General features: G+C 40.5%; 1 protein-coding gene across 1 annotated transcript; it reads left to right on the top strand.

Annotated features, from left to right (window-relative positions):
* The first annotated feature begins 140 nt into the window (after positions 1-140).
* CHCHD4 (coiled-coil-helix-coiled-coil-helix domain containing 4) lies at positions 141-10979 on the top strand. Its single transcript, XM_087745483.1, has 3 exons — positions 141-307; positions 2886-2984; positions 9835-10979. Exons 1-3 carry the CDS (start codon positions 286-288, stop codon positions 10128-10130), a joined length of 417 nt encoding a protein of 138 aa, XP_087601609.1. The 5' UTR covers positions 141-285; the 3' UTR covers positions 10131-10979.
* The last annotated feature ends 430 nt before the right edge of the window (positions 10980-11409 follow it).

Here is an 11409-nt window from a genome sequence, read left to right as displayed (position 1 = left end):
CGGGCGCGGTGCAGGCTGGGAGGTGTAGTCCCGCGCCGAGGCCGCGCCTGACAGAGCCGGCTGCTCCCTCCCCGGCGCCGGCTCTCGGTCGGCAGGAGGTGCGTCAGCGGCCGCCGGCGGGCAGGGAAGGTCCTTCCGGAGGCGGGAGGTCATAGCGTGGAGCGGCGCGGCGCTGCCCGTTGCTGTGGCTGTGGTGGAGGAGGAGGAGCGGAGGCGGCGGCGGGGTAGCGGCGGCGGGGTCAGTCAGCGCGCACGCTGCGGGGGAAGGCGCCGGACGGCTCCGCCATGTCCTACTGCAGGCAAGAAGGTGCGCCCGGGTGTCCTCCCAATGTCAACGCTGCCGGGACGGGCGGGCTCGCCCTGAGGCGGCCGGGGGTGGGGGGGCGATGCGGGGCGGCTGCCCGCTCGCCTCAGCCCGTGAAGGGAAGACGCAGCCTGAGGGGAGAAGAGGCGCGAAAAGGCTGCCTCGCCTCCCTCCTCCGACCTTTCTCCTCACAGTAGGCGGGAAGGCGCGGCGGGGCGGTTGGCCGTGAGGCGGGAGAGGACGCAGAGGGCCTCTGGCCTGCGCCGTGGTGCCCGCGGGCTGGTGGTGCCCACAGCGGCCTGGCGGCGGTGGCGCCCCGGGGCGAGGCGGCGAGCGGCAGCCGGTAGCTGCGGGCGGGGTGAGAAGGGGCCGCCCTGCAGCTGGCTCTTGGAACATCCCCGCGAAACGGCCAGAGCTGAGCCTGCGGGCGCCTCGGGGCTCTTATTTTAGCTCGCCAGGCTTCGCCGTGGAGCGGCTGAGCATGCGGGCACGCTCCCTGCTGCGGCGCGTAATGGTGTCCCCCCCCCCGATGGGGTTAAATTTCTACCAGCTTAGATTAAGTGGCCAGGGTTGAGGGTTTTTTTTACCTTTTTAAGGAAGACACGGTAGATGGATAGGGTGGGTAACGTGTGAGCTTTATGTTTCTGTATCTGTACAAGGTACCGTGTTGTATGGGTTGTGGCATTTATGAAGCTTGACCACTTCATATCCTGGAGAATATGTTTCCCTCCTCCTTAAAGTAATGTACAGTGCCTAAATATAAAGTCTCAAACAGGAAAAAAAAAACATTCTGTAGTTCTAAATGCCATTTTGAAATTATAAACTTTGGCACACTGAATGCCAATTATAAACTCTGGTGCGGTAGTCATGACCTATGGACCTCTTTGCTTTATGTTTTTGTTTTATTTGTTTTAACAACATCTTGGATCTTTGCAAGATCTGTAAGTTGTCTTATGGCATCCTACAAAATTACAGTGACAGGTTAGACTTTATATGTTTCTAGTTCCTTTTATATAAGAGATGACTGGGCATTCTACATTGTAAAGTTTGCTGGAGTACAATGCAGAGTTGACAGAAAACTGTTTCCCTTTTAAAAAGGGTTTGGTTTTATCTGTTTCTTGGACATGTTTAAATGCATATTGGTTACTAAGCAAAGTAAGGGGAGTTGCTGAACGTCTGCTAGTTGAGGTCACATTGAGGGGCAAGAAGTTGCTCATTTCTAACATGCCGAGTCACTGTAGTGGCCTTTATGAATTTGGAAAATGAAAGGAAGTTCTTGGGGAACTTACCAATTTTTTTTATCTGCTCAATGAATACTCAGTTGTGCCTTCAGAAGAGTTTCAGCTAGCTGTTCTTTTCTGCCTGTGTCTGCCTCAGTGTTTTTACAGTTCAACAGCGTTGTTAGAAAACTCTAACAACAGAGTTGTTAGAAAACCCTGCTCAGGTTTCCAGCCAAGCCTCCCTCCCGCCCCACTACAGAACTTCTTTGTTAAATCAAGAGTGGCACAAGAGGAGGAAGTACGCTGTCTTGTTTTTCTCTCCTTGGTAATGTTCGCAGCACCTTTCAATATAGTTGGTTCTACACTGTTAAGGTGCTCTTCAGTATTTAATTTGGATAGTTACTGTAAAATATTACGCCAGTCTTTAATGGAGACTACTGTTATTAATAAGTATCCTATTGAACACTTTCCTGTAATTTAGTATAGTTTTTCTTTCACTCTTCCTTTTTCTGTCTAACCCCTTGTGCTGGTTTTTGCTGGGATAGAGTTAATTTTCTTCATAGTAGCTAGTATGGGGCTGTGGTTTGGATTTGTGCTGGAAACAGCGTTGATAACACAGAGGTGTTTTCGTTACTGCTGAGCAGCACTTACACAGAGTCAAGGCCTTTTCTGCCTCTCACCCCACCCCATCAGCGAGGGGGCTGGGGGGGCACAAGAAGTTGGGAGGGGACGCGGCTGGGCCAGCTGACCCCAACTGACCAAAGGGATGTTCCATACGATATGATGTCATGCTCAGTATATAAAGCAGTTGGGAAGAAGAAGGAAGGGGGGGACGGTCGGAGTGATAGCATTTGTCTTCTCTTTATCTCAGCCCACAAGTCTTCCTCCCCCCCCCCCCCCGCCCCCCCTCTTTACTCCTTTGATTCTCTCCACCCCTCCATCCCACCCGGCCCAAGGGGGGAGTGGGCGAGCGGTTGTGTCATACTTAGTTGCCAGCTGGGGTTAAACCACGACAGTCCTTCATCTGGGTTAGTCCTGGTAATGGAGTAGTTTGAGTTTGTTTTGAAACAGCTTTTTAACTTCACAGTTCAATGAACTGTACTGTGATCGGCGGCCATTACAGTATGTTGCTGTGAAAACTGGAACTTTAGAAGAGTAGAATTTCAGTTGTGTATGTGTTCCTCTGAATCAATAAGTGTTCTAATTGAAGGTGATGGATAAGTGCAACAGAATTCATTCACTATTAACATTAATGCATCGTGTTGAATATCTCATTACCTTGTGGTGTTCAGCAGCTTTGTAAATGACTCCTCCTGTCTCAGCTTTCTCTGAACTTTTGCTTTTTGTCTCCTATATGGTAGGAAAAGACAGAATTATATTTGCGACCAAGGAGGACCATGAGACACCAAGCAGCGCTGAGCTGGTTGCAGATGACCCAGATGACCCTTATGAAGAACAAGGTCAGTAGTAAGCAGAAGAACGGAAGTAAGGAGTGATACATCACATATACCATATTCTCACAATCTTAAAAAAAACCAACAAAACCAAGAACATCAAAAACCAAACCTTGTATGAAGTAGGAACAAATTATTCATTCATTTTTAAAGACTGAGGGCAGCTGGTTATTCAGTAGATAAACAACCAAACTCTTAGCAGTTTTAACTTCCAAATTAGGACATCACAAATGACGTGCTTTTCCTTACAGTGGAGTTTTTTTTCTACACTTTTAATGATCTTTCAAAGTGGCCTGTTCAAATACATCAGTTGATGGCTTATAGTTTTGGTTAGTAGCCAGAGATATCCAGAAAAAACTTTTGTTCCTTTCTTTTATTAACCAAGTTAGAGCTTAACCAGTGAGAATTATGATTGATTTTTCACTGTTTTAAATGACAAAGTGCAATTTTCAGAGAAGCTGAAGTGAGTTACATACCACTATCATTGATCTGAGTTGCTCACCTGCCTGTGTGCAGCTGAAACTGCCTAATGTGGTGATCTCTGAATATCTGATGTAATATAAATTATATCTGACTAATCCTGTTCTATACTAGTAGCAATATAATCAATAACTAGTAGTAATATCTTTCAATGGCACATGACAGGTAAGTTCAAATTACTCAGTTTTCAACTATAACCATTGTGCCTTGAAAAGATGTAAGTTAAATTTTTGGTGAAGATTACAGTTCTTATATGAAGTAGATCTCACCTGCAGATGGAGATTTAAGAGAGCAGAATATTTCCGAGATCAAGACTTGTAATATTCTGATTGCACAGAGCATATTTTAGGTTGTTTCTAATGGGTAAATGAAATAATCATCATGATAATCATGATAATTAAATATCATATCATGATAATTAAATAAATTTTGCTCTAGGTTAATAAATTGTCATGAACATCTGTGAATTTGGCTTAATTTTTTTTCTAATTCCCTTTATGCTTACAAGTCTTTTAGCCTCTTCACTTTGTGTGAAGTGGTCTCATTGCTTTCTGCTCAGCTGAGGTTGAAGTAAATGCTTCACTCTCTTTGAAATTTTGATAGGAAGTAGAAGCTATGCAAGTGGCTCTGTGACCTTTAGAGGGCAGTATTTAAGCGCAGTTTAGCAGCTGGAGCACACAGGGTCACTTTGTTAGCTGATAAGATCTGTAGTTTAGTTTGAACCACATCTTCCTATGTCATTAAAATAACTTTTCATACATAGATTTGTGTTGAAATGATTTTGCATTTAGCTGCCTACCTTGGCTTCATTACAACTGTATGTAGTCAGTAGATATATCTAAAAGTTTTGCTCGTCAGCAGTGATAAGTCTGTTCAGTTTTATAATGACCCAAATGAGAACAATGAGATAATTTCAGTTTCAGAAAGGTGTTTAAAAACTGCAGTTCAGTATCTGTCAGGAATTCTTCTGCCTCATAGTTTCAGGTAGGTTGTTTTGCTGGCTAAGGCCCGATACCCAAACTGCCTATTTGGTGGAAACAATCTATGCTTTGGCATTTGTCACCATCTTCACCATGGGAATGGTGCTTCAGCTCCTAAAGATTTCAAATAGAGACCCTTACAGGCAATAAAATCTACATGGTGTTTACATCTGTTACTGCCTTGACCAGTATGGAACCTACCAGTGATTCATGTAAAGCAGTTCATCCTTAGGTGGAAAACTCTGTCTGAGGAGAGCTCATTTTTAAAAGTATTTGCTCCTGTCAATATGCTATGTGGAAGTGAAACAAAATCGGAGTTTTTAACTCCTGTCTCAGGCAAATTTAAAATCCGTTATTGGTCTGTTAAGTGAAGAGTTAACAGCCTCTAATGATCAGATGGTGGAATTAAGTTCCCCATTCCTTTTCTGTGGCCTGTGACTTTGTTTCCTCTGAAAAGCTGGAGACTGCTTGCAGAATAAAGCAAAGAAAGATACTTTTTCTAGGTATCGCATGTGGAGAACGTACAAACCCTTGGAGATTTTATCATTCACTGAACTGTTAAGTCACCTTGCGTGGTGTACAGCTAAGCTAAGTGGTGTGCTGTTTAGCTAAGGAAATTCATGTGTGCAGTCTGTATTGATGTTACATGTGGTTGTTTAAAGTTCACCTATCTTCCCCTTATAATCATTCATGGTCTTTGGTGATAATTAAATATTCTGTTAGTAAAAGGTATCTATCTAGCAACAGCATGTGGATGCCTATTGGTCCTATAACTAAGCATCTATTTTTGACACCAGCTTTTAAGAGGAAAGAGAAGGGTGCCCATCTCAGATCTAGCATAATAGAGAGACTTACTACAAAGGCTTGGAATGTGAACATAGAAAACAATTCCCTTGGTACCTCTAAAGAGGGGATTCTCTTCCTTCTGTCTCACGCCCCACCCCTCTGCCCCAAATTATTATTTTTCTGGTAGTATGTATACCACAAGTATATAGTCTTGTGCCATATATTTGGGTAATAAAGTAGCCAAAATTAAAAGAGCCACTTCCTCCTTGTTTAAGTGCTGTATTCATTGATTCCTCTAACGTGTATCGTGCTGGATATGGAAAGGCCATGGCGAGGAGGAGAGGTGGTGGGTTTTTTCCTAGCAATCCTGTATTTACAGCATGTTAGATCACTTGCTTCCTAAACTATAGAGCAGGGAAGAAAACAGAGAAAGCCAGAAGCTAGTTATGTCAGGGACACTTTACAGTAAAAATGTGTGTCTGTGTGATTCAAAATGAGAAACTCTGTAAACTCTGTTTAAATACTAAGTTAGGGTTGGGTTTTTTTTGTTTTTTGTTTTTTTTTCTTAGCATGTGGTACGTTATTGCCATATTTTAAGGGTCCCCTGGAAACTTCTCACTTGAACGATCTCTGGCTACAATGCATCAGATCAAAACAGAGAAACAATTGACATATCACAGAATGTAGCTGCATCTAATAGTGAAATTTGTGGACAGGAAAAACATATGGGCAAAATGTTTTGGAGTATGTTGAAGTGCAGAAGCTTTGGCTCTTGTGGTTTTTCTTTAAAAGAAAATTGGAAAGGGCTCTGCTGCACATAAAGTAACATGCAGGCTTTTCTAATTTAGCTTCTACTTTGAATAGAAAACTTGGTTTCCAGTGTTCAGCTTCTGTGGCATAATTAAGTATAATGACTCTTTTCATCTTTTCTGCTCTGCTATACACAAAACAGTCATATCTGGGAAAGAATAGATTTGTTACATAGATAGACCATAATCTGTGTTGTTTTCTAATACAGCTGAAACTTTTATTTGAGGTTTTGTGGGTTTTGTAGGGGCCTTTTTCACACTTAAGATAAACGTGTAGTTTGGTATTTTTGGATAGTTCTTATTTTGATTCAGGCATTAACAGACATTAGTCTTTGAGCAGCCTACTTTAGTCAGTAGATCACTCAGGAAAACTTGTGTTCTCTTTCCCTTGGGAGAAAATAAAGTTGTATAGTATTCCTTTTTATTTCTGTCAGTTATGAGATTTTTATTTTTTTTATTTTTATATATATTTGTTTATTTTGTTCTATGAGTTATGAGATTTTGGTAGGCAAAATGTTAATAGCTTACTTCAAGCCAAAAACACTGAAAGAAATGAAGCCATGCGAAATGGGAAGGCAGACAAACCAGGGTAGGTTCAAGCTAGCATTTCATATTGCAGCGTGTCTCAAAGTTCACTGTATGTGCCTTTTAACAGCTGTAGCTGATAGAAACAAATTAAGAATTCATTTGCAGCCATTTTGAAATACTATTCTCACTGTAAAGCTTGTTTCTAGTCTTATGTGTTGCAGATGGAAGAATTGACATGTGAAAAATCTCTAGTTTTCATTGAGATCTTTGCTCCATCAGTTAGAATAATTTCTTATTTTATTAGGCTTATATGAAGAAGGCACTGGTGAGTTTTATGCATGAAAAGTATTTTTTATTAGCATTACAGCTGTGATAGGAGAGTTGGCTAAAAGTGCTTATGGAATTGCACCTCAAACAGAGGTTGTTGCTGTCCTCTCCCTTCTCTGGTTTTCCAGACTCGCTCCTATCATCTTATTTTAGAGACAGTTCTAAAATGATTTCCACAGAGGACTGATAAAGCAAAAACCCTAATTCTTTTCAAACGAACTTGATGAATGATCAGATGTACAGGACTGTTTTTATGACTGCTGATGTCCCTTTCAATCCTGCTTTCTATGTGTCTGTGATCTTATATTGTGAATCATTGGCAGATAAACTTGTTCTTGGAATGTTTGCCATATAACAGGGAAGAAACTTTTCTCAGAACAACAGTGGGACTTCATTACATCAAGTACAAAGACAAATGCTGACATAAATGCAGATGGGCCTGCCTTCATCCATGATATTAACAGATCCCATGGGCTAAGAGATATTAGGTTGTGTGATGTCAGCAGTTAATTGCTAACGCAAGCCTTGATCTGCTATGATGTAAACAGGGTTGTTTTGTCTTCCCCAAGCGCAGGCTCAAGTAGATTATGACCCACTGGATTGGTGAGGTTCAGGCTGCATTTGAAAGAAGTTATAATTAAGTTTTAATTAAAAATAGTAATCCTGTCTATTGCAGACTTGCTATTCAGGGAGAGTGATGGATGAAATCTGTTTCCGTTTTAATTGTGTTCTAAGCTAGCTGATACACTTGCTCATTGAAGTGTGTATTCTGTAATTATCAGTGAGGAAATGCTTGCCTTATTTATCTGTATTTTTGTTTTGGTTTTTTTTTAAAGCATGGTGTCTGTGCATATAACATTCAAAACTGATGCTCTTTCAGTGATCAAATAGGTGCAAATCAATGCTCATGTGATGTACAAGAATGTATTGTTTATGGGATAACTCTTACATTGTTGTTAAAGTTTGCATGCTTACAAGGCAGTTCTGGCTTTAAAAAGAACATTTCATTTTAAGAGAATTATTTTACAAGTAATTTTATTGCTTCAGGAACATTTCAAAACTCTGCACGTATTTTTTCTCTTTGAAGTATTAGAGAAATGGCTGTTTAAAATGGCTGGTTGATGTTAGTGAGGAGGAATACAGGACTTCAAAATCTAGTTTACAAAGCAAGCCATATTTCTTCTACACTGTATGATCATCATCTTTCTGCTTTATGTCATCCTTGGCAATAAGGAATCTGGCACCAGCCATCCATTTCCTTGTCTCAGAAGTTCTGCTTTTCCTCCAGGCAGCTAGAGATGCCATGATGCACTGTACTATGTATATCTTCTCAGTGCAGAGATTATTACAGATATTTTTACAAAACTATCCTGCTGAATAAAACATGATCTCTGAAAAACGACAATATTACTGCAGTTGACTAAATCATGCTAAGGAGACTGTCACTTTCTGTAATGAAAAGGAGGCTGATCAACACTGAGATTTGACTGACTCAGTGTAATTTTCTGCTGAACTCCATTGACTGAGTTAGAGCACATCACTGATGAATTGCAAATCAGAGTAAAATTCTCCTTTCATTCCTTTTAATATAGCAATAAATATGACTGAGCTGCTTTTGCTGTACCAGTACATAAGATTTATGATATTGTGGCCTAGTGTGCAAGGAGTTGCTAGTGGGAGTGAAACGTACATCTGGAACTTCGTGATCCCACAGGATAAAGACAATAAGTAGGCTTATTGAGTTCTGTAGCAGTATTTTAGGTAACATCAAGTTACATCAGGCCCTAAATATAATTTCATGTTCAGATCAGAATTAATGCAACTTTAGTCTCTGACAATTGTATTTTCATACCTGCTTCTAGAGGGAAAGTACTTAAACTTGAGGTTTATGCACATGCTGTTAGCTTCTGCAGAAACTCAACCTGGAGATGAAGTTAGGGAAGCCTCCTAGAGAGGAGGAGAGCAAACTGTTGAAGTGGAGAAGAAACCAGCTTGGATCACAGCACAGTATATCTCTTGTTCTTCGTAGATGAACATAACTGCATGTATGTTCATGCAAAGTAGAGAAAGGGAATGGAGAGGTATTGCTTTAGAGCTATATATTAGAGACTCTAGGAGCCCACACTACCACGTCTGTTATATTACATTTCTATACCTGGCTGTTCAAAAGGTTTTCTAAAACTTACAGAGGAAATGAGTTCTCTGGCTTGCTGCTTGAACTTCATTGTGCAAATCAGTTGATGTCTCAAAGAACAAATGCCCATTTAAATCTTCACCTTTCTATTCCATCACTGAAGTATTTCTGTGATGACTTTAACTGTTCCAGAGCAGAAATTTACAGCTGTTCCAGTTTAGAGTCTAAAATGAGACTTAGCTCAGTTGTCAGACAGGCTGGCATGCTCTCACTATTCCTTGTGTTCTGTGGCATGTGACTCAATCTGTGTCTTACAAATAAATTGGGTTTCATTTTTGTAATTCTGGTTTTCCAGTTCAAATTTTAAGGGGGAAGTTCTGGGTAAGTATTCCAGAGTTCATTTAAAACAAGAAGAAAAACGCATCCATCCAACTTGATTTAAAAGAATTCTAGTCTTAATACTGGAATTAAATTCTTATGACTTGTATGACACTATTTTAAGGCTTGCTTGTTCCCCTTACAGAGTCTAGCAAGTGGATTGACTTGACTTCAGTCTGTTTTGCAGTTTCCTTAGAATATTCTTAGTGATCTGTAGTCCAGGGAGAAAGACTTAATTCAGGCATGGATCTAGAGAACGAATCTCACTTTTGTGCTCAGTAAAGGATCACACAGATCAGAGGTAGCTGCAGAAACTACAGTACTAATATGGCATTGTTGGTACTTCAACTTATACCTGCAACCTAGCAGCTTTCACCAAATGATATCAAGTTTTGGAAGGAGCACTTAACTTTTCTTCTCTCTTGTTTGTTCAGGATTGATATTGCCCAATGGAGATATCAATTGGAATTGCCCATGTCTGGGTGGAATGGCTAGTGGTCCCTGTGGGGAACAGTTCAAGTCAGCCTTTTCTTGTTTCCACTATAGCACAGAAGAAATAAAGGGATCAGACTGTGTGGACCAATTCCGTGCCATGCAGGAATGCATGCAAAAATACCCGGATCTTTACCCTCAAGAGGATGAAAATGAAGAAAAAGAGAAGTCAAGCAAAGATTTGGAAGCTACTCCTATGGAGGCTGCTGCTGCCAAAGAGGAGAAGGGATCTAGCTAATGAAGATGCAAGGAGGCTGTTGTCTCCGTTTCTCATTTTCAGAGACATGGACTTTTGCAGTATGTCTGTCTTTTGAGTCGCCGAGAAATGTTTCACCATTGTTCTATACACTGTATCATAGTAAATAATTTATTGCCGAAGGAGAAATCTCAGTGCTACAGCCTCGCAAAAAGAACGAGTATGTGTATGTATTGTGCAACCTGCTGTCAGACACAGTTAATACTTTAAGAGCTGTTTTTTACCTTCAAGTTCTCCTTGAGTTTTGACTTGAATAATGTCTTTATAGCATTCAACTAAAATTCCACTAGCACGCTAGGTCTGTCTTCACTTAAGTATGTTCTGATCAATAGCTGCTCTTTCTTAATGTATTCTGTTCTATTAATAGAAATTGCATTAAATGATTGTTTTTCCTTAAAGATTATTTTTGCCAGAGTGATACAGGATCTTGAAAATGGCCTAAATCTAGAATTTGTAAAATAATTTCAAATGGTCTTATTAGATTATGGTTGCATTTTACTACCAGCATCAGGTAAGGACTGCCAGAAAAATGTTCAAATGTGTATCTCCTTCGATTTAATTTACTTGTTGTGATGGCTTTTGCATTTTTAACAATGGTGTGTTGCACAAACATTGATAAAGATGAATGGAAAGAATGTTGGTCACTGGCTTTATTTTTGCTCTGAAACTACAGTTTTTGGGTTCCTTTAGTTAGTACCTGCTCCTTCAGTGTTTAGACAGGCTCTTGTAAAATACTTCGAGAATACAATGAAAATGTTACCTGGTGTAATGATCTCAAAACAGATACTGTGACTTAAGTGCATATTAAAAAGCAAATACTTTTTACCTTCATTGAAATCTCCTGTTTCTGTGTGGTGTGGTTTTTGGTTAACACTGCTTGGATTTGAGACGCTCTTCTGCGTTGCAAGCAGACTTTGAATCAATTTGTGGGCTGTGAAGATCAGTTGCTTCAGCTTGTCAGATTTTTGTTCTTGGCCCATTCTTTCCTCCCCAGGCAGGAAGGCATAAAAAATGTAAAGCATTTTCAGTAGCTATAGTGGACTGTGGATCATGAACCAGCACTACAGAGGACCTGAACAGCTATTAATATATTTGAAAATTACTTTAGAGGTGCAAATTATTTAATAGTAATTCACTGTAGTTTAATACCTGTGGATAAGGGAATGCTACATTGTTTTCTCTTTCCCAACAAAATGTAGACTGTGAGAATTGTGTTACAAAACAAATTGTACCCCTGGCTGCAGCAGCTGTTCATTGCAGG

The sequence above is a fragment of the Nipponia nippon genome, unplaced genomic scaffold (assembly GCF_047370975.1).
Source record: "Nipponia nippon isolate SJK-2023a ecotype South Korea unplaced genomic scaffold, ASM4737097v1 scaffold_9, whole genome shotgun sequence".
NCBI lineage: Eukaryota > Metazoa > Chordata > Aves > Pelecaniformes > Threskiornithidae > Nipponia > Nipponia nippon.
The sequence above is the reverse complement of the archived record's forward strand: the minus strand, read 5'-3'. Positions and strand labels throughout refer to the sequence as shown.

Excerpts from the sequence above, each read along its gene's own strand:
- CHCHD4 (XM_087745483.1), top strand. The coding sequence starts at position 286 with ATGTCCTACTGCAGGCAAGAAG. Across the intron at positions 308-2,885 it reads GTCCTACTGCAGGCAAGAAG|GAAAAGACAGAATTATATTT; the intron begins GTGCGCCCGGGT and ends CCTATATGGTAG. Across the intron at positions 2,985-9,834 it reads TGACCCTTATGAAGAACAAG|GATTGATATTGCCCAATGGA; the intron begins GTCAGTAGTAAG and ends TTGTTTGTTCAG.